Raw genomic sequence first — 21,016 nt, forward strand, 5'->3', positions numbered from 1 at the left:
GCGTTGTGACGGAAAGAGCCTGTCGGGTTCCGCACCGCCAGCAGACTGCGGGCACTCGGTGAAGCAGCCCCTCCCGGCCGCCGCCACCAGACAGGCCTGTGGCTCACCCTACGCGCTCGTCCTGGGTTGTAAGTCTCTGCTATTCCCAAATAAACTCATTTTGCTGCTAAAATAGCTGGCTTTTTTGTTTATTTAAGGTCAACAAAAGGTAGGAAAAGAAAAACCCAAGTGGTTATTATTTGCAGAAATGTGAAAGTCCTCTTAGAAAAGCAAAAATGAACAGATGGCCAGTATTGAAGTCCAGAGAGGTGGCCGGTAACAATCCAGCCTGTGAACCAGCGTTTCCGGACTCACTCGTAACCAACTGCGTCAGGAAGTGCGTTGTGCGAAGGGCTCGCGGAGCAGGAAGAGACTAGGGCGCCCCTGGGAGGAAGCCCAGCACGAAGCACGCGGGACGCTGCAGTCACTTAGGACACACTTGGAAGCAGGGCGGTGGCCAGGGCTCAGCTGGGGAGATTCTGCCACCCAAGGGGGTCTGCAAATGGAAGGCCGCCCCAAGCAAAAGTCCCCAGAGACCTAGCGTGCGGTTTGATCAGCTGACTCTGGGTTTGGATTTGGGGACCAAGGACAAGACAGCCCTGAATTTGGTGCCTGCTGTCGTCCTGTCTTCCAGGCTTGGAGAGGGGCTTTGGGGCCCCTGGTGCCTCTTGTCCATCTCAGCTCCCTTTGCTGGGGCCCCAAGGGCTCGGCACAAGCTCTCAGGAGGTGCTGGGGGAAGGGGTTCCCCTTGGAAGACCCCTGAGCCCACCTGTACGGCAGGGCAGCTGGGCTCCAGCCACTGGGGCCACCTCAGAGCTCAGGGTGGGTGATGAGCACCCCGGGACCCCTCCTGTCCTGAGGGGCCAGGACCCCGGGACGGGACGGAAGAGGGGGCTGTGGCAGATGCCCAGAGCGCGTCTGGAGCCCGCAGCGTCTCGGGACACAGGCGGCCTGGTGAACAGTCCTCCCGGCAACCCAGAGGGACCCTGGAGGCATGGTGCCGGCGGCCGTGAGGAGCCTGCCTGGGAGCCAGGCGCGCCGAAGACCTCGGGGGACTCTGTCTGAGGAGCCCCTCGTCCACTTCTGGGGCCCGGAGACCCCGGGGGCCTGCCTGTGCGGCAGGGGAGGCTGTGCACATTGCCCTCTCTGGGCGGGGGCCCCTCAGAGTGCCGTGAGCGGGGGTGGCTACTGCCCCAGAGACCGCAGGCTCTGGGCCAGGCCCGGGTGGTCCGGCCAGACCTGACGGGGTCATTCGTCACCAGCTCAGGGCTCTGCACCAGGGCAAGGCGGAAGGAACCAGAGATGCTGTGGGCTCACATGGCAGACACGTGGCAGGGCCCACGACCTAGCTCCGTTGGTGGGCAGAGTCTTGGGCCAGAGACCCCACTCTGGGGAGTCCCCAAGCTCCTGCTGACCTCACTGGGCTGCCCCTGGGGGCCCGGAATGGCAGAGGTGCTCCCCCCCACCCCAGCCCCAGGTAGGCGGGCCGAGGTCCTGGATTTGGAGTGGCCCATGCGCCACCCCGGCCCGCAGACTCCGTGTGCGTGTGCAGCCTGCCCTGCTGTCGGGTCCCACCTGGCAGGCAGCAGCCTTCTTCGTGGACCCGCAGCCCCGCCCAGCTCGTCTGTTGTAAGACCCCTGCCCCTGCAGCTTCCAGAATGCTGAGTCTAGCTTGAGCCCCCGGGGAGACCACTGGGGTGTGCACCGGGGTGAAGACGAGGCCGCCCGCCTCAGCTGTTCCGTGGAGCCCGGGCAGGTTCGCGAGCTCCTCCCGTGGACACAGCTCGTGGCTCTTGCTAATTTGGGGGCTCCTTTAGCCACGCGTGTAGGTGGGCTCACCCCCTGCTCCTTGCCGTTCTGCTCGCGGCCTTGTCTTTGGCTTTGTGACCCCGCTTTCTGCCGTCTGTGGTTTTTGTGACATTTTACACGGTGGCACATCCTTTTGTGTCCCAGCACATCACTTGGACTTCGGGAGACGGTGTGGGGGTTGCTCTGGAGTTTGCGGAGTCTGACAGCTCGCCACTTTGCAGGGCGTGCCCCCCCCCGCGCCCCCAGGATGGCGCCTTCCCCTCGCCCGCCCGGCAACTTGTGGGGTCCCTGTCTGAGCAGTGTCCTGTCAGATTAGGACCCAGAAGTTTCTCCTCGTGTTTGAAACACGGAGAAGCTCCTCGCCTGTCCCAGGGGTGACCCCTCCTGGCGTTCGTGCCACCAGCCCCGTTGTCCTCACGCATCCCTGCTGCCCCGTCCTGGTGACCCCGAACTCAGGGCTCACGGCCTGCGCCCCACCTGGTCCCAGGGGTGGGGAGGGTTCTCTCCCCCTCCACTCCCTCAGGCCCCCTGCTGCTGGGTGATGGTGTGGAGGGAATGCTCACTGGCAGGACCCTGGGGCCTCCACCTGCTCAGCACCCCTTCCTCGCCGGCCCCAGCGGCCACACCAAGGGCCTGCAAGTCCACCGAGGGCAGGAGGCCCGGGCAGGCTGGGCGTGGGGGCGTGGTGGGGTGAGCTGGTTGTGTGGCCGGGCCACACCCACCCTCAGGGCAGGCCCTTCTGCCACCTGCCGCCATCTAGATGCTGTGTTGACCCTTCCCCTTCACCCAGCTTCTTGGGGTACACTCTGAAATGAACGTGGACACCTCTGTGCTGGTGTACACCCCCCCAGGGCAGCTCTGCTCTCCTGCCCCCCAACACCTGCTGGACTCAGGAGCCCAGCACACAAGTGCACCCTCATGTTTGCAGAAAGCATCCATTTAATAGAAGATTCCAGCATTGACCGTGCAACACCTGTCTCAGTCACAAAGAAAGCCCGACAGCCTGTCATGCGCGACCACGCCGTCTTTCCCCTGCAGAGAGGACCTGGGCCAGCAGCCCAGGGTGGGTTGTGCTTCAGGTCGGGGCCAGCGGGCATCGAGCGCCCCGTGGAAATGGCCCAGCCCGCCCGATGCCCGCAGATGTAAACACGGAAGGGTTCTTGGCTGCGCAGTCCTCGCTCGCAGGAACCCTCGGGTGTCGGCTGGCCTCTCGGGGCGTCTCAAGGCAGCCCGCCCCCCTCCACGCCTGCCGAGCAGGCCCAGCCTCAGGGTGAGGGGGCCCCAGGCCAAGCTGCTGTGTTCACGGCCCCCCTCCTCTGCCTGTACGGTGTGGTGCACTCGCCGGCGGGGAGCTCCTCGGGGCCCCACTCTGGGCCAGACCCTCACAATCGTGTGGCCAAGCCCAGCCCCGTGAGCGGGCCATCCGTCCGTGGCCGTGGAAACACGGCTTGCGCGTGAGCTGTGTGTCTGAGTGTGCCCGGCTGTTGGGGGCGGGGCTCGGCTCCCTCCCGTCCCCATGCACCCAGCCTTGCCCTGCAGCGCAGCCCTGTGCCCCCGCGGCCCTCCCTCCGCTCACCCGGGCCCGGTCACGAGTTGCGGTACGTTGTGTGGGGACGCGGACTGTACAGGTTTGTAAAAACGGGTTAAAAAGGCCTCCCCGCCAGCTTCTCCTGGGGCCCGGGAGCACACGCTCCCCCCTCGTCACCGCCGGTGAGGGCTCCCGTTCGGGGCGGGGGGCCAGCGTTGCAGCCAGGGCCCAGCTGGCCTGGCGGGGTCCCGGCGCTCCATGCAGTGCGATGCATGCCGACGTGGGGATGGGGCCCGCGGCCCCGGCGGCTGGGCTCCTCGTGGGGCTCAGAGCTGCGTCTCGTCGCGAGTCTCCGGGTTGCAAGAAGCCAGCCGGGGGCTGCAGCTGCCCTTCCGGCTCTGCACGCCGCTCGCCACGTGGGCCAGGGGGTCAGAGCGGATGAGGTACCTGCGGGGGGGGGGGGCGGAGAGCCCTGGGCGCTGCCCTCTGCCCTCGGTGCGCAGCGTGGGGGCGTGGTGTGCGCTCGCCTGGGGACGCGGGACTTACACGATGTCGTTGGGCTCCAGCCTCGTGTCGGGCGGGGGGTTGATGAGGACGTAGGAGAGCGTGTTCTGGTGGTCGTTCATCTCATCTGCGAAGAAGACCGGGCCCCGTGGCGGTCACAGCTCAGCCGCCGCCACCCCCTGCGCTCTGCTGCGCCCCACGAGCCCCAGGATCCTCCCAGCCTTTCCAGGCGCCCTGCCTGCACCCCGCGGGGCTGGCCCTACCTGACGGGGTTACCTGCCGCGGGCCCGGCACGGGCAGGGGTCGGCCACCCGCACGCTGGGCAGCCAGCATCTCCAACGTGGTGGCCTCGAGCACACCTGCCACTTGCACAAACCCGCGTGTGCCTGCACACAGGTGCGCACGCTTCCACACACACCTGACGCGGCCCTCCCGCTTGCCCGTCCCCTTCTGGGCCGACCACTCTCACCCCTCGTTCACCTCTCTGCTTTGCACATACGTCCTGTTTCCCAAAAACTGGTCCACGGTGTCAGCGCACAGGGCCCCCCAACCCCCGTCCCAGAGGAGGGGCCCCTTCGGAGCGCACAGGGACCGCCTGGTCTCTGGCGCACAGGTGGCGGTGGGGACGCAGCCCGCGGTGGGGAGAATGGATTCTCTGGAGAAGCACTGATCCCATCACAGATGCCCCCCGGCCACACACACGGCTCTCGGCGGCCCTGTGTTCGCTGGCAGAGCAACGAATGGCTCGTGACCTCAGTTTACCCATGTGGCAATGTCTAAAGGCACCTCCTGACCCGGGGCGGCCATCAAGGGGATGGCCCTCCAGAGGGGTCTAGCCCTGGTGGCCCATGGCCCCAACTCTTGTCATTTCCTTTCCTGCACCGTCTGCTCTCGGCAGGACCGTACCGGCCAGGCCCCCGAGGAAGAGATTCTCTGCGAAGCGGGAGAAGCAGCCAGCTGGCCAGCGAGGCTGACGGCCGAGCAGTTTGGAGCTGAACCTGCCCCCTGCAGCAATGGGTCAGGCACAGCAGCCTCCTGGGAGGCAGGCGGGGGCACAGGCTGGGCCCTGGGGGGGGTGTCCAGCGGACACGCGCAGACTCTCGGGCCGTCCCTTGGCACCAGCCTCTGGGTCTACTCCAAGAACAGCTTCCTGGTGACCACGGCTCTCTTTGCTCTCTTCCCACAGCCCGTGTTGGGGCCCTTTGGTGGAAGCTGCCAGCCACCGAGCAGGGGGCTCAATCGGTGGCCGTGCGGGGAGGCACACCTCCCAGGCCCGAGCCCTGCGTGCGTCTGCGGGGTGGGCCTCATGGCGTGTACAGGGGTGCCACAGGTAGAGAGGGAGGTGGGTCTTGCGGAACCCCAACCGCAGGTATCAGCCGAGTGCCAGGCTGAGACACACGCCGCGTTGGGACACACAAAGTGGGGGCTGGTGTTGGGGCCGGAGCCAGCAGCGGGTTCCCCCCAGGGCACACGGGCCATCCCTCCGTGGGCAGCCAGAGCTGGGTGCCCATCCTCACTTGCTGGCACCTGCTCGTGGGGCCCACCCCACCCAGCCTGGGCCCGTGTCTCCCCCGAGCTGGACGACCAGGGTGCTCCTGAAACCAGCAGAGCTTGGGACCAGACTGAGCCAGGCCTGGCTTTGTGCGTCTGGGGGTGGTGGGCTGCGAGGTGGGTGGGTGGGGTGTGGGGGCCCAGCTGTAGTGCCAGGGGCTGAGAGGTGCTTGGTCACGAGCCACTGAACCCGATTTCTCCAGGACAGGTCAGCTTCACTGTGACCACCGTGCTCAGGTAGGGGCAGGGGGCTGATGATGGCTCTCCTGGCAAATGACCGAAGGAGATGTCGCCTTACCCTGCCCCCCATCCCCACATCCCTATCATCCCAGGCCTTCCTGCGACCCTGCAGACCAGATGCCTCCCCCCCTCCCCACCCCATGCCCCAGGGTCTGCACGCACTGCCCCCCGGCCCGGCACCTAGCCAAGCCTCAGCCACCTCCCTCAATGGTGGTGGCAAGCAGGGGTGAAGGCGGACAGTTGCGCTCTCAGTGGGCTGCCTGCCAGATGATGCCCTCCCCGGGGTCCTGGCTAACGGGCTTCCCTCTCCTCTGGTTTTGCATCCGGCCCCAGGTGCTTCCCAACGTCCACACGTGGGGGGTCCTCAACCTCAGCAGGAAGCAAGGGTGCGGCTGGGTGCAGGGAGGGGCGATGCGGCCACCCTGTTCCTGGAAGCTGCCGGACTTGGATCCGTGCCGGCCCCGTGGGTCTTCCATGAATGCCATCCCGACTTTCAGGTTAAGGAAAAGCCTAAGAACCCAGGAGGGGCCGATGCCTTGCCGTCACAGGCCCTGATGGGCCAGCCGCGCTCAGCATCCCCGGGCTGTGAGCTACTGAGGTTTTCACTCCCGGGCCTGGGTCTGCCCCAGACGGCTTCCGGCCCAGGAGAACTGTCCCCTCTGGGGTCAGCCCTGGATGAAGGGGCTGCCCCAAGGTGCCTGGGCATGCCAGCTTGGAGCGTTCTCTAGGGCCGCGAGGAGCTCCCAGGGAAGGAAGGGGTCCTGGCAGCAGGGCCCATGACCTGGACGCTACTCTGAATTCGGTTGGGGTCTCAGGGCAGATCTGGGGTCTCAGGGCAGATCTGGGGGCTGCAGGGCGTCCTCTTGGAAGAAACCTGAGCCCCAGATGAGAAAGGGGAGTACGGACAGGTTTTGTCTCAGCCGGAGAGGGAGATACCCCTCTTGGAGCTCCTGCTGGTCCACCTGACTTGGGCGGCTCACAAAGGCCCAGGACAGAGCAGACCCCGATTCCCCAGCCGCCGGCCCAGGCCTCGCTGCGCTCCCCCGTGTGTGTGTGCGCGCGTGCGTGGGACCCAGGCTCGGGACCATCCATCTGGATGCTTCCCCGGAGCTGGGTGGGCTCAGGGTCCCCGGCATCCCGGGCCAGCTGCAGGCCGATGCCACCAGCATGGTCAGGGCGGACACGGACAGCGGGCTTACCCTCAGAACACACGGGAGCAGAAGGACTGCGGTGAGCCCCGAGCGTGGCGCAGTGACCGTCAGGGCACCTTCCCGGGCTCAGTCCCGTCCTCCACACACACAGGAGGAGGGTGTCCCGGGCCCTGCACGGGGGCGATCTGGGAGCACGGGGGCCCTCTCCTGTCTACTCTGCTGTCCGCCTGCCTGGCTGGGGCGGGCCCTAGGCGGCCCACTGGCCACGGCTGGCATGCCCCCTCGTGTGGCAGCCGAAATCCGCCGGAGCAGAATTACCTTGCAAATATCCCAGGTTTACCCGATTCATGACATCACTGGCTGTTAAATTTGCTACATCCTCTACGGAACACACAGGAAGAGGGACAGACAGAAACAGAGAGAGAGAGAGATCAGCAAGCAGAGCGTGGCCCGCACAGCGGCGGGGGGCGGGGGCAGCCAGCCGCACACGGGGGGCCGTGCACTCGGGGACCGGCAGGAGCCGGCGCCAGCCACCGGGGAAGCAAGTCTGTCCCCGGCAACGTGGGTTCCTTCTCTCTGCCAAGCTCTGGGGAGGGCAGGGGCGGTGGTTTGCAGAGGTCAAGGGGAACGTGGGACAGGTGGCAGCTCTAGGGTTGGCGGGCCTGAATCCCTATCTGCTGCTCCTGGCCGTGGGGCTGGATGCACACTGCTCGGAGGGGCAGGGAGGCGGAGGGGGACGGAGGTGAACCGTGCAGCTTCGGCATATGGTGGGGGCGGGGCTGGCCCCCAGACTCTAGCCTCTGGTCCCACTTGGAGGGGGGCGCTAAGGCCCCTGAGCCAGGCAGCACGCAGGAAGCGGGCTGGGGAGAGGCCGTGCCTGCGGTGGGACAGCCAAGCCCGACTCACAGGCAGAGTCCCTGAGACGTGACCCAATACCCGCCAGAGGCTCAACCCAGCGCGGGTGTGGGCGCAGACAGGAGCGGCGGGGAGCCTGCGCTCCCCTCCAGCCCCACAACAGAAGCAGCACCTCCAGAGCGGGCGTGGGAAAGAGCGCCTCTTCTCTGGCACCGCTCTTGGCCAGGGTCGTGAACTTCTCCCCAAAATAAGCTCCAGAGAAAAGGGGCTGCCAGGGTCTGGGGGTGCAGCCACAAAGCAGCAGAAGCGGGTGACCGTCTCAGGAGCAGCTGTGGGGCCCGATGTGGCCACGGGCCCAGCCGCCCCCTGACGTGCCCGATACACTCTGGCTGCTGGGAAGGCCTCGGCGGGGTGGCCAAGGGCTGCGGGGTCTCCCCGCCACATTCCCGTTCTCCACGAGAACACAGCGCACCCGCGCACGCCTGATCCCAGAGGCGCTAATCCGTCCCCACGTGAGGACTGTGCCCTTGGCTTTGGGGGAGCCCTGCCTGGCCCGCCCCGCCCCACGGCCATGGCTCCCACGAGTTCCGCATGCTGGGCTCAGTCAGCTCGATCTAGTCCCTTGTTTTACAGATGGGGAAACTGAGGCCCCAGCACGGTGAGGGTGAGCCCTCCCTGCGGGCCTCAGGGCCAGTTCCGGGGGATCCTGTGTCCTGGCACCAGGGGGGCTCCACTGGGCCTCGTGGGGGCGGCGGGCAGAGCGGAGGCCCCAGGTGGCGGGGGCCCTGGGCGCCACGGCCAACGCGTGTCTGTCCCAGCCCCGGTGGTGGGCAGCACTGCCCGGGCCCTTACCGTAGCCAGTGGTGGGCAGCCCCAGGTGCTTCATGCGGTTCTTGACCAGCTCGGAGAGCTCCTGCCGCTCGGAGCGCCGGTACAGGCTGAGCCGCTGCTGGCTGGCCCACTCGGCGGCTGCCGCCTTCCCCGCAGCCTTGGGGCCCTTGCGGCTCAGTTTCCGGGCCCACTGCAGGCTCTTGCGCCGCAGCAGCGGGTGCTCGGCTGGGTCCCCGCCAACCGAGTGCCGGCCATGGGTGCCGCCGCCGCCGCCGCCGGTGCCCGCCCGCACACCCCAGGGCCCCCTCGCTTCCTGCGTGTCCTCCATGCTCACCGAGATCTGGGACTGGCCAGGGCAGGAGGGTGATGGGGAGGGGGAGCCCCAGCCTCCTGCTGGGGGACCCCAGGGCCCAGGGGCATGAGCTCCTTCCTCCTCCAGCCGGCGGTGGGGTGGGGCTGCCACAGCCCCAAGCCTTCCTCCTGAGCCCCAAACCGCCTCCAGGTCTGGCCATGTTTGCTAGGTGGACGAGGGCAGTCCCCCCGCCTCTCGGGGCCCTGTTCCCCCTGCCTGTCCTGGTCTTGCCATGGAGGACCACCCCTCTGTGAGCCCCAATTTCCCCCTCGCGGAGAGCAGGAGCGAGCAGGGACGGAGAGCGTGGTAGACGGGGCGTGTCAGTGGCTCAGTGGGTGCATGGGGACCCAGGGGCTCGTGGGGACTCCCGCCTGGGCAGCACCCCCGAGAGGCCGGGGGCATGGAGGTCGGGCCAGACCGGCAGGGAGGGGCCCCCGCCATGAGGGGGGGGCCACAGCGGGCCGTGCACAGAGCACAGGCGGCTGGAGGAGCCTGCTTCCCCAGGGGCCCTCTTGGAGCTGTGCCACGGCTGACCCATCCTGGGGACGCACTCCCTGACCCTGCCATTGCCCGGGCCCCGTGCCCCCCTGGCGTAGGGTGGGGGAGCTCAGGTAGGACTCTGCACCCGTCAGCACAGCTTGATGTGAGGCTCATGAGGCCACTCACCTGGGCTCTGAGGTCGTGGGGCTGCAAAGGAAACCAGGGGCAGCCTGGGTGCCTGTGGGTGCCTCTGGCCCCGCCCCCGGCCCCAGACACTGCCTGAGCCCCTCGCGGGCTTGGGACCCGCATGGCCGGCTGCCCCCTGTGGCTCCAGCTGACAGCACAGGGCCCCTAGTCCTCGAGCTCCCCGGCCCCACTTGGGGGTCCCAGCCACCCAGCCACGTGTGCGGGCACAGCCCCGAGAAGGGCCTGACAGCAAAGGCCCGGATCCCAGACTGAAACACGGCAGCAGCACGAATTACGCAGGAAGCCTGCGGGCTCTTGTGCGCGAGCCCATCCTCAGGAGCCCCCCGGCCCGAACCTCAGAGGTCGAGAAGACGTGGCACTCGGTCCTGTAGATGCCGATGGGGATCTCGGCGCTGGAGGAACACAGCTTCTGGAAGAGCCGGCCGTACGTGCGGATCCACAGGTCCTCCTCCGTGACTTTCATCTAGAGCGAGCGGTGGCCCTGAGCTGGGGCCGGCCGTGCGCGTCCCACGACGGCGTGCCCACCCGGCCGGCCCCGTCACTCACGGCGCAGAGGTAGCCGGAGCCTGGCGTGGTGTCGAGGCCCAGCAGCAGCCTGGTGATGGAGATCATGTAGTCCTTCACGAAGGACTGGCCGGAGAGGGAGGCCGCAGTGAGGCGGGGGCGCGCCCCGGGGACAGAGGCCGGGCCCCCTCACACGCCTGCAGCCTCCCACTGGGAAGCCTTGCCCGGCCTGGGGGCCGGAGACCCAGAGGCTGCCGGGAGCGGAGCCCAGGGAGGGACGCTCAGAACGGCTCTGTCGGCTGGAGGTGGAGAGGAGGCTGGGGCTCCCGCTGCCCTCGACCCCCTGCCCTCCTGCCCCCGCTGACCTGGTAGAGCAGTGTGTCCAACATGCTGATGCTGAAGACGCGGCCCGCGGCAAACGGCAGGCGGAACATGAAGGCCAGGTTGGAGCCGTTTTCCCGTTCCCTCTGCAGGAAAGGCGGACTCAGGCGGGTGCTCACACCACAGCGGCACACGGCGGTGCAGGGTGTGCGTGCCCCAGCAGACGGCCGACCTCGGGCCCCAGCACGCAGCTAGCGCCCCCCAGACGCACTCAGAGTGGTGATCTGGGGCTGCCCATCCCATGCTGGGCGTGGGACCTGCACGGTCCCACGGGGCCCCGCGCTTGCTTTAATGCGCTGCTCTCGCCATCCCAAAATTCGAAATAATCTCAGTAATTTTATCCTTGAGCTTGTGTTTTTAAGGAAAGTCGGAGAGGACGGTGGAGCGTGCGGACACACAGAAATCATGGAAACGCGCGCACCGTTCCTGCCTCCCTGTTCCCCCGTGGCGCCCACGATGCTCCGTGAGCACCGAGCTCCAGGGACCCGCCGCGGGGGTTTCCTGTGGCTGCAGGAACACAGATCCATCCTCGCCCAGCTCCGGATGCTGGGAGGCCAACGGCGTGGGATGAAGGCGCCAAGGGGGGCCACGCTCCTGGCAGCTCTAGGGCACAGCCCTTTCCTGTTTGGTTTCTAGAAGCTGACCACGTCCCTCCCCTTGTGGCCCTTCCCTCCTGCCCCACAGCCAGCACAGTGCAGCCGCTGACCTCTGACCCTCCGCCTCCCGCCTGGCAGGTCCCCGGTGAGGACACTGGGCCCCCGCGGCCCCCACGGGACCCTCTCCGGGCCACAAGGTCCCTCGACTGCGCACCACACTCTGTCCAAGCCCTGGCGAGTCGGACTTGGACGTCTTCGGGGCCGTTATCCCCAGCATCCAAGGTTTGCTGCGACCGATGGCTGAGAGGCCCCCTTCTCATGGGACCAGACTTGCTTCAAAGGCAGAAGGCAGGCAAGGTATGCAGAAGACCCAGGGGCCGCCTGGAGGCCTTTCCTGTCCGAGGGCGGCAGGGCATGGGCATGGGGTGCGAAGCCGGGTGGTGGGCCCTGGTGGTGGCGCCCCGGCCGGTGAGGCGAGCCGTGTCTGGACACGGCACATGCTGTGCAGCTCTGCAGGCCCAAGTCTGGGAGCGCGTCTGTGTGCAGGACTCGGGGTGCGTCACACGGGTGCGCAGCGGGAACCGCCAGTCCGTACAAAGGGCGCCTTCCTTCCCCCGACTGGCACCTGTGAACCGAGGAGGAAGCGGGTCCTGGGAGGCTGCGGAGGGCCCGGGGAGGCGGGGCACTGCGGCGTCTTTAAGAGGACATCCCCGGCGTCTGGAGCACGGGGCCCACGTTCTCAGGCTGCAGGAAGCCCTGCAGGTTCTGTGGCTGGTGCTGGAGGGACGCGAGCGCTCTGGGCAGAGGCCCAGCTCGTGCGTGTGTGCCGGCGAGGCTGGGACAGGCGTGGATGAGCCCCTCCTGCAGGCGGAGCAGGGGCTGGAGGCCGCACTGGACGGGCAGCCCCTCGGGGCAGAAGCGTCCGGAAGGGGATGGGGGGTCCGCACGGCGAGGCCCCACCTTCCCCGGCCATCCTCCGGCCGGGTCCTCTACATGGCTCTGTGACCAGCAGGTGCCAAGACAACTTGGGTCGCCCTTTCAAAAACCGCCTTCTTCAGCCAGTGCCTCTTGAAGTAGAAGACATGCACGCTTTCATAAAAATAAACCATTAATTCTGTAAAGAAACGAGCCCAGCGGCTCCTGTGGGGTCCGTCGCCATCGGGGCACACCTGGGGGGGCAGAGACCCACGGAGGCGCCAGGCCAAGCCTAGCCGGGACGTCAGAAGACAAGGCCTCCGTGGCCTCCAAGACAAGGCGACGTGGGCTCCAACCATCTCTGAGGCGGGCGGCGTTCCGCAGCTCTCTCAGCCCTTGTCTCTGCGGCCCGGGGCCTCAGCCCACGTCAGCCTGGAGGAGCCGGGGCTGCTTCTCACACATGCCGGCTTCCTCCCTTCTGTCCGGGCCCAGACCACAGAGCCACACGATGGGGTCCACCGGTCCTGAGCTGGGCAGGGGGTGCGCCTGCCACCACAGGGGTCAAGGGGGACGTCAGCCGCAGAAGGAGGGGAGAGCGGGAGCGCAGGCTGACCGCCTCGAAGCCCACCTCCTAGAACAGACGGTGCGGGAGGCCCCTGAGGGACGGTGTGGGCTCGAGGGAAGCCAGCAGTGAGGGCCGGGACCAGCAGCCTGGAGCCCAACCCCGTGCCAGTCACCCCCACCCCTGCTCGGGTCAGACCTGAATTCCCAGACCCCGAGAATCCTGCTCAGGTCCAGAGCAGCAGCTCCAGCATTTGGACCCAGCGTCCGGCGCGCTCCCATCATTCCAGGGATGGACGCTCAGCCCGTAGGCTGCTGGGAGGGGCTCAGAGTGGCTGGGAGGGCCGGCCCCAGGGGCCGGGCAGACACTCCAGGGCCTGGACGGGATGGGTGCCTGAGGTCCCTCTGGCCGTCGCGCTGAGCAGGCGCCCCTCTGTCTTCTCCGAGGGCCTGGAGACCACCTGCCCGGCCTGTACGTGTCCCTCTGGCAAGCGGAGCGCCAGGGTCGGGACACAGCCCTCTTGACCCGCCCCTGGGCAGGACGCACTTCCACCGTCCGCCGGCGTTCAGAATGAAGCTGCAGCTTGTCCCTTCTGGCTGGGGCCGATGGCCCTGCCTGGCTTGGGTGGGTGGCAGCTGTGTGGTCAGCTGCCGAGGCTGCGGTCTGTTCTCTGAGGAGGCGGGCAGCCCGGGTCCAGGAGCTCGGCGCTCACAGGAAGTGCTTGCTGCACCCAACCTCCCGAGGAGGCCCGGGCCTCCTCTTCGGCAGCTCACGGGCTCCCTGGTCTCGCCCTCACCCTAGCACACACCCTGCCCCTTGCTGTGGAGTGGTGCAGCCAGTGGCCTGGGCAGGGACAACCTCACCAGAGCCTGTGTCCCCGGTGGCCGGTCCCTGTGCCCCAGAGCTCCGCACCAACATCAGCCGATGCCCTTCCTGGAGCCCCGGGGAGCCAACAGTGGATTCCCACCCTGCCTCCCCTCCACCGTGTGACCCCCGACAACTGCCTCCCCTCTCTGACCCCCAGTCCTTTGTGTGCACCTGCCAGGTGGTTGGGACCCATCATGTTTCAGGTTTGGGCACAGCACCTGGGGCACGGGAAATGGGGAGTCAGTGTCCCCTGCGCTGGTATTTACAAATACGGCAGGCAGCCTCAACCCAGGCCTGGACCCGGCCACCAGGGGGACCAGCACCCCTAAAGGCTTGGGCAACACAGGAGCCTCACGTGGGAGTTGAGTCCCCAACTCTGACTCCCTCTGGCCAGAGGAGAGCAGATGCCTCGGCCTCCTGGCCCCTGAGCCCCAGAGCACCCCCGAACCCATTCCCTCCAGGCTCTGAACCCTGACAGCTCAGGAGGTGGCACGGGGGAGGTCAGGTGCAGCTGCTCACCTTTTCCAGCTTGGAAAGAGCCAGAGAGTAGCTGTCCTTAGCACGGAACTGCATGAACCGCATGTTGGAAGGGTGGGTGAGCTCCGTGGTGATGCTCAAGCTGGGGAAGAGCCTGCAGGGGAGCAGGGGCTCAGGGCGGGGTCCCCTGGTCACGGGCGGGGGAGGAGGGGCTCAGAGTGGGGTCTCCTGGTCACAGATACTGCGGGGCTCAGGGTGGGGCCCCCAGGTCATGAATCAGGGTGCTCGGGGGGGGGGTCCCATGGTCACAGCTGCAGCAATGGCTGGGGGTCTCGGAGCGGGACGCAGCCTGGCCCTGGCGCGTCTGCCCTGGGGGTGAGCCCCTGGCCTCGCACCGGAACATGGTCTGCACATTGACGATGGTCTTGGCGTCTGCCATGTAGTCCTCCTCTGCGCTCATGGTGCTCTCCTTGTCCACCACCACCAGGTTGTCCGCGTAGATGATGCCGCACTGCAGCAGGCTGTCCAGGCTGGGGTGGGGGGTGAACAAGCCGTGTGGCCAGGGGTTGCCGAACGCCAGGTCGGGGGTGCCAGGAGCTCCCTCCAGGCGCACCTTGCTCTCCCTCCCCTCTACCTCCTGGCCTGCCCACACCCGGGGAGGAGCCTGGAGGAAGGGAGGGGCGGGGAGGGGCCTTCCGCTAAGAAACGGGCCGATGCCCCCTCTCCATCGTGGGCTCTGTAGGGAGATGGCGAGGCGGCCCGGCACCTTACTTGTCCACGGAGCCCTCCATGTAGTAGACCATGGGGAAGCAGCAGATGGCCTCCAGGAAGTGGTGGTCGGGCCTGTGGGGAGAGCAGGTCCCGGGGGTGCCCGTCCTGCTCTGCCGCTCGCCCCCCGTGCCCAGCTTGGGCCCTGCCCTGGGTGAGCAGGGCTGGGTGGAGCAGAGATCCCCCAGGACCGCAGCACATCAGACCTGGGGGGCCTTCAGAGACCCATGGGGCTGTTCTTTATTTTGCCTGAGGGCGAACCACAGTCCCGGAGCTGGGGGGGACTTGCCCAGGTGAGACCCGGGGTGGGGGGGGTCGAGGCCCCCCGGGGATTTGCAGTGTGGGGAACAGGAGAAGCCGTGAGGGAGGGAGGGAGAGCCCTGAGGGAGGGAGGGAGAGCCTCGAGGGGGGGAGAGCCGTGAGGGGGGGAGGGAGAGCCTCGAGGGGGGGGAGAGCCGTGAGAGGTGAGAGCCGTGAGGGGGGGAGAAGCCGTGAGAGGGGGAGAGCGGGTGCTCCCGAGGCCCGGGGGCAGGGGGCAGGGGACGGGGGACGGGGCGGAGGAGGGGCCGGGGCATCTGCAGGCAGGGGCGGGGCGGGGCTGCGCGGCGGGCCTCACTTGTTGTCCAGCAGCAGCACGATGGGGCTGAGCTCCTTGCGGGGCCTGTAGTAGGCCCGCAGGGGCACGATGAAGTTGTAGAGCCCGTTGCCCGCCGTCTCCGCCGACACGATGACCAGCTTGTTCTTGAAGCCGTAGGCCTTGGCGTCCTCGTAACTGTTGTGCTTGCAGCCCTGCCGAGAGGCCGGGCAGCCGTCAGCCCCGGAGACGAAACCGCCGTCACCTGACCGGCGGTAACTGGGCGCATCGGGGAAGAAGAGCGCACTGAGAGCCACGCCAAGCCGTGGGCCGGTTCTGGGAAGGGGTGCGTTGGGAGGGGCTCTTCTGAACTAGAAGTCCACTGGGGGCAGGTGTGGTGGCCCACCCCACCCCCGGCTGCCCTGCGGCTGGCCAGTCTCTTCCCGCTGGGTCTGCACTTGACGGTGCATGGTAGGAGCTCCCCGGCTCTGCGGGGCCTCCCTTTACCGGCTCTCACACCGCGGTGGCCACCGCGGTGACGCCAGGCTCCCCGGGGGCCCCTCAGCGAAGGGCGCCCACAGGCACCCGGTCGTCAGCGGCTGGCCCCGGTCCCTTCACGGCCCACGGCAGCCCCGTGGGGAGCCCCGTGCCCCAGCAGACCCTGCCCGTGGCGGCTTGGCGTCAGGCTGCAGAAAGGCAAGCGGGGGCCCGCGGCGGGGGACGGCCGTGTCAGGGAGGGGAGGAGGCGCTGTGCGAACCCGCATCTTAGCAGATGCAGAAAGGAGATCTGGGTCGTGCGTGTAGTGCGTGTGTGTGTGCATGTGAGTGGGCGTGCGTGTGGGCTCCGGCTCTGTCTGCTGAGGCCTGGATGCAGTGACACCCCAGGAGCCGTGAGTGTGCCCCATGCCCAGAACTTGGTGTCTCAACCCCATTTTGCACCGAGAGAAGCGGGGCTCCCTGCAGACGTGGCTCCAGGACTGGAGCAGGGCAGGTGCACGACGAGGCGGGGACATCGTAGAAGCATTCCAGGGGCGACGGGGACCCCGCCCTGCCCCAGCTGGCCTGCAGGCCTCCCCCCGTGAAACGGGAAAGTCCGAGCCTCGAAGTCAGTAACGACTGGCCACGGATTGCAATACCCCAGGAGTAAGTGCAGCGATAAGCCCTGAACCAGAGGGGAGTCTGAGGCCACGCTGTGTGAAGGGGTAAATGCAGAAGGGGACGCGCTTCCTCACGGCAGAGCACTAACAAACAGATACAAAAGGAATCTGGGATGAGAGACACCCAGGCAAAGGGCAGCTCTCCCCACAAATGACTCACTAACTGCAAAAGCAAAAACGGAGGAACCTGGGTGGGCCACGTGGGCCACGTGATCCACATCGGCTCCCCCAGGGATGCGGCACAGGGACGTCTCGTGCCTCCAACGACACGCGTCACCTTTGGAGATGGGACCCCAGGTGCACACACGGAGTCTTCTCACGAGAACGTTCGCGGACCCCGGGGCAGGTGCCACCAAACCACTGTCCACACCTCCAAATGCCAGGGCCGAGAGCCGAGCGAAAAGGGATGGGACAGCTGCATGCAGCGCATGGCGTGGACTGGTTCCGGCGGGGAGCCCGCAGCGTGAAGGCCAGTGAGGGCCGTGGGACAAGGGGCTCCCGTCCGGGCCGCCGGACGGGAGGGATGGGGAGGGATGGCCTTGCTCTCGGGAAGCAGGCAGGGGTGGGGGGAAGGGCTCCACTTGCTCTCAGGTGGTTGGGGAACACCGCGCCTCGGAAACCGACGCACGTCTATGGGGGACGAGAGCAAACAGTACGTCCGGGCAAAGGCCCAGGACTTCCTCCTCATGCTGCAGCTTTTCCGGAAGTTCGCAGTTACCTGGAAGCGCAAAGTCAGGCAGAGCGCGGGGGGAGGGGGTCACCCACCTTGTCCAGCCGCAAGCAGCAGAATGGGGCCTTCACGGGCAGGAGGTGGCACAGGGTGGGGGAGCTGCCGATGTAGGGCGAGTTGGGGGGGTAGCCCTTCACGTACCTGCCGTGGGAGACGGGAGCCCTCCTGTCAGCGTGGCCAGGGGGCTCCGGCTCCGATCCCCCCACCCCCGGGGCTCCGCCCTGGCCCACGGTCCCATCCCCAAAGGGCAGCAGGGCTGTGCCCCGGGCGGCCACACGGAGGCGCCAGACCCCGCGGACCGGTGCCCGCTCAGGGACTGCGTGTGGGAAGCAGGGCTGTGCCCCGACCACAGGGTCTGAGGTGAGAATCCCCGCATCATGCGCACGCACACACAACACACACGTGCTTACACGGGGCCTGGGATCCCAGGCATAACCCAAGGGTCGTGCCCTCCCTGAAGACCCCAGCACCCCAGCCCGTGGGACAGACGCTGGCCCCCAGCCCCTCTCTGCTGGCTGCCCTGGGCTGGGCGGGTGTCCCCAGCAGCACCCAGCGCGCCCCCCCCCGGGGGCGGCCCCAGCGGCCAGCTACGCCACCTGCCCCGGAGTGTCCAGCTGCCCTGGGCGACCCCCGGATCTCAGAGCTGGCCCCTCTTTAAGGCCCGTCTGCCCCATCTGGGAACCAGACAGAGGCGAGGAGCAGAGAGGGCAGCGCCACGGCCTCGCTGCGGGAGCCCTGGCACCTGGCTGTGGCGCTGCCGTTGGGGTGCCGCCTGTCTGTTCCGGCCAAGGCCAAGGGGCCGGACAGAGGCCAAGGCAGAAGGACGGCTCAGGATGGCCAGGGGCCTCCGGGCCTGGACGGAGCCTCGCCAAGGGCTCCCCTAGTCGTGACCTCCACAGATGATGCTTGGAGGACAGCCACCCCCACCGAGCAGGCCTGGCACTGAGGTGTGGTGGCCCAGGGCACGAGGCGGAGGAGGGACAAGGGGGCAGGCAGCACAGCCTGGCTTTCACGTCTGTGCAGAGTCCCCAGAAGATTCCATTTGCCCAACACAGTCTCCCGCGAAACCCCGGCTCGGAGCCCACGGGGACATTTCCCTCCCCATGCGCTGGCCACAGCCCCCAGGCCTGTCTCTGTCTCCCCCCGCCCCTCCACCCCAGAACACGGCACTCACTCCACCACAGACAGCCCCTCGTCGTCCGATGGCGTCAGCTCGTCCTCCGACGGGTCACTCAGCAGGTCGCAGGGTAGCAGGGCCGAGCTGTCGGCCAGCTCCAGGACAGGCGCGATGCTGGGCCGCCGGCTGCCCGAGCCGTTCTCTGTGGGCAGCGTGAGCTTGCCGCCCCCGCCGCTCTGTGCCGGCCGGCACTCTGTGTTCTGGAGGTCCATGGCCACTGTCCCTGGAACAGAGCGGCTGACCTCGGCTGGCTGCCCCTCCCCGGGATTTTCCTGGGGGCGGCTGGTTCCCCGGTCAGAGGTGGGACCCCTGGTGTGGCGCAGCCTCCCCCCGCCCCGGAGCAGGCACCGGGACACCAGCGCCCCCTGCAGGAAGGTGGGGACAGATGGGAACACGGAGGCCCGGGGGGAGTGCCCGTCCGCGGGGCGCCTCACCCATGGAGGCCACGATGCTGTGCATGGGCAGGCGGGAGGACCCGTCGTACAGACCCTGACCCGAGAAGCCCTTCTTCTTCTGCTTCTCCTCCTGCTTGAAGATGAAGGCGGAGTTCTCCTCCTTGGTGATGTTGATGTAGAAGCAGGTGTCCGAGGCCGCCAGGGTGTGCCGCGGCCCGGGGTTCAGCAGGATGCTCTTGTTGTCCTCCCGCTTCAGCCCGATGAGGCACACGCCGTACCTGCGTGGGGCGCGGCTTCAGGGGGCCCAGCGGCGGCTGCCACGGCGGCCCCGGCAGACCCGCGTCCCCACCGCCCGCCCGCCCGCCCGGGCGCGTACTTCTTGTGCGCGTGGAAGGCGGCGTAGGTGAAGCTCTTGCCCTCGTACTCGCGGAAGAACTTGCTGTCCCCCATGCGCACGTGGTACACCTCGTTGCCTGAGCAGCGTCCGTACATGCGCTGCCACTGTTCTGGGGACTCCTGGCCCTCCCTGCGCGGGGCGGCCGCGATGTCACCGGGGCCGGCCGCCCCTCCTGCCCCCCTGGGGGCTGCCGACGCCCCCTGCCGTCCCGCCGTCCCGCGTCCGGCTGTGGGTGGAGGCCAGCAGGGCCAGGCGGGACGACCCGGACCCCGCCCTGCGTGGCTGAGCCTCGGGGGGTGGCCTGAGGGGTCACCCGAGCAGCTTTTAAAAGCTGTAAACACAACGGTCTGACTTTTAGGCGGGCGCCAACGTGTTTTGGAGCTGAGACTGGCCTCGGTGGCCTGTGGGCTCTCCCGGCACCCCACCCTGGCCACCGCCTGCGCCGTCCCTCCCCGGGCCCGCCCCCTCCCACGCCCTCTCCCCCAGCACTCACTGGCCACGGGACGTGTGCACCAGCAGGGTGATGAGCGTGGACGTGGCGGGACAGATGCAGTTGAGGGCCAGCATGGCGTACTTGCACTCCTCCTCACACACCACGTGGTCTACGGCAGGAGGGGGCAGGTGGCCGCCCAGGCCTCCCTGACCCCACAGCATGCGGCCCACTGCCCAGCACCCTCCCCGGGGCGCCCCCTTGTCTGCCCCAGCACCTCTGTGCTTGACTCCCAGCTTGATGAGAGCTCCAGGGCTGGGGTCCTGCTCACCTGCCCCCCAGGATCCCAGTCGGGGCGTGCCCACAGACACGCCTCTCGGATGCACCGCTGACCCTGGGGCCCCGGGCGCAAGATGGTCATCTCACACGGCGAGACCTGCGTGGGCTCCACTGCGCCCCACGCCTTGCTGAGCACGCTCGGCTGTGCCCCCCGCTAGGTCTTTGCTCCAGCCCTTCTCTACACCCCACCTGGCAAAATGCACCGCCACCTGGGTGCACAGCCACGGCCCCACGTACCTGCAAACTTGACGTGGAACTTGTTCTCGGGTTTGAGAATCTGGACGTAGAGAGGGCAGTTGGGCGCGAAGTCCTTCACGGCCCAGGCGCGCAGGATGGTCTGGTGGTCCTGGGTGGGGAGGGGGGGTCAGGGCTATGGGGCGGCAGCCGCTGAGGGGAGGGTCTCCGCCCTCAGGCGTCCTCCTGCTCTGGCCCCAGGGGCACTCACCGCCGCTGTGCGATCCACTTCATTGCGGCTGCTGAGGATAAAGCAGGCCTCCCCGTTGTCCATCCTGCAAAGCACCAGGTCTGAGCACAGCCGGGACCGTCCATGCTCTGTCTCAGACGTCAGGGGCTCAGCGCAGAGGCCGGAAGGGGTGGGCCCCGTCGAGACCCCACCTCACTTGGGCTGATGGCCTGGCATCAGGGCACTGACCAGCTTGCGGGGGGCCCATCCTCTATGACCCCATTAAGCCAGGGCTGGGCTGGTGGCAAAGAGGCTGGACCCTGCCCATTTGCCGGCCTGTCCCTCCCAAGGTCTGGGGACATGGATGACACATTTTGCTCTCCTCTCCCACCCTTGAGAGCCCTTGGCTGCAGCAGGGGCACCGAGGAACTGCTCACGCCCCAGGGCTGGGAGGCCTGGTCCCTCCCCACCACGTCACCCTGCACCCTACCCAGCCTGGCTCTTTGCTTGTCCCTGCCAGGCCTCTGCCTCTCCCAGCCCCTTGGCCTGGAGCTGGGTTCTGGATCACAGAAGAGGCTGGGCCCCCTGGCCACTGCCACCTCCAAGCTGGATTCCTTTCTGAAACGTTACGGGTGGGACAGTGGGGCCGACCCAGGGCTCAGGAAGTGGGCAGGTGGGTGCCCCGGCTGTCCGGTCTCCTGCTTCCCCTTGGCCCGTACAACCCACAACCCATCACAAAGGATGACTAGAAGTCCTTGGTATGAAGACGTGATGAGTAGAGTGTCCCAGAACATGCA

At 67.6% G+C, this 21,016-nt stretch overlaps 1 protein-coding gene across 7 annotated transcripts in view; it reads right to left on the reverse strand.

Moving 5' to 3' along the window:
* Positions 1-2,778: 2,778 nt before the first annotated feature.
* KCNT1 (potassium sodium-activated channel subfamily T member 1) overlaps positions 2,779-21,016 on the reverse strand; it is a 66,044-nt gene continuing 47,806 nt past the window's right edge. For 2 of the 7 annotated variants that reach the window (XM_035723825.1, XM_035723824.1), the window contains 19 exons: positions 20,262-20,325; positions 20,054-20,162; positions 19,541-19,649; positions 19,027-19,176; positions 18,690-18,928; positions 18,253-18,472; positions 17,114-17,219; positions 15,234-15,406; positions 14,621-14,692; positions 14,245-14,379; positions 13,892-14,003; positions 10,417-10,518; positions 10,094-10,177; positions 9,882-10,010; positions 9,527-9,547; positions 8,530-8,854; positions 7,141-7,203; positions 3,923-4,007; positions 2,779-3,823 (listed from right to left, as the gene is read on the reverse strand). In XM_035723825.1, coding sequence (XP_035579718.1) covers positions 3,703-3,823; positions 3,923-4,007; positions 7,141-7,203; positions 8,530-8,854; positions 9,527-9,547; positions 9,882-10,010; positions 10,094-10,177; positions 10,417-10,518; positions 13,892-14,003; positions 14,245-14,379; positions 14,621-14,692; positions 15,234-15,406; positions 17,114-17,219; positions 18,253-18,472; positions 18,690-18,928; positions 19,027-19,176; positions 19,541-19,649; positions 20,054-20,162; positions 20,262-20,325 — 2,419 coding nt within the window. In that variant the 3' untranslated portion in view covers positions 2,779-3,702. Of the gene's footprint in view, positions 3,824-3,922; positions 4,008-7,140; positions 7,204-8,529; positions 8,855-9,526; positions 9,548-9,881; positions 10,011-10,093; positions 10,178-10,416; positions 10,519-13,891; positions 14,004-14,244; positions 14,380-14,620; positions 14,693-15,233; positions 15,407-17,113; positions 17,220-18,252; positions 18,479-18,689; positions 18,929-19,026; positions 19,177-19,540; positions 19,650-20,053; positions 20,163-20,261; positions 20,326-21,016 lie in introns of those variants that run through there. The other 5 variants (XM_035723823.1, XM_035723828.1, XM_035723822.1 and 2 more) reach the window with 4 other exon arrangements.

Source organism: Zalophus californianus, chromosome 13, assembly GCF_009762305.2.
Source record: "Zalophus californianus isolate mZalCal1 chromosome 13, mZalCal1.pri.v2, whole genome shotgun sequence".
Taxonomy (NCBI): Eukaryota; Metazoa; Chordata; class Mammalia; order Carnivora; family Otariidae; genus Zalophus; species Zalophus californianus.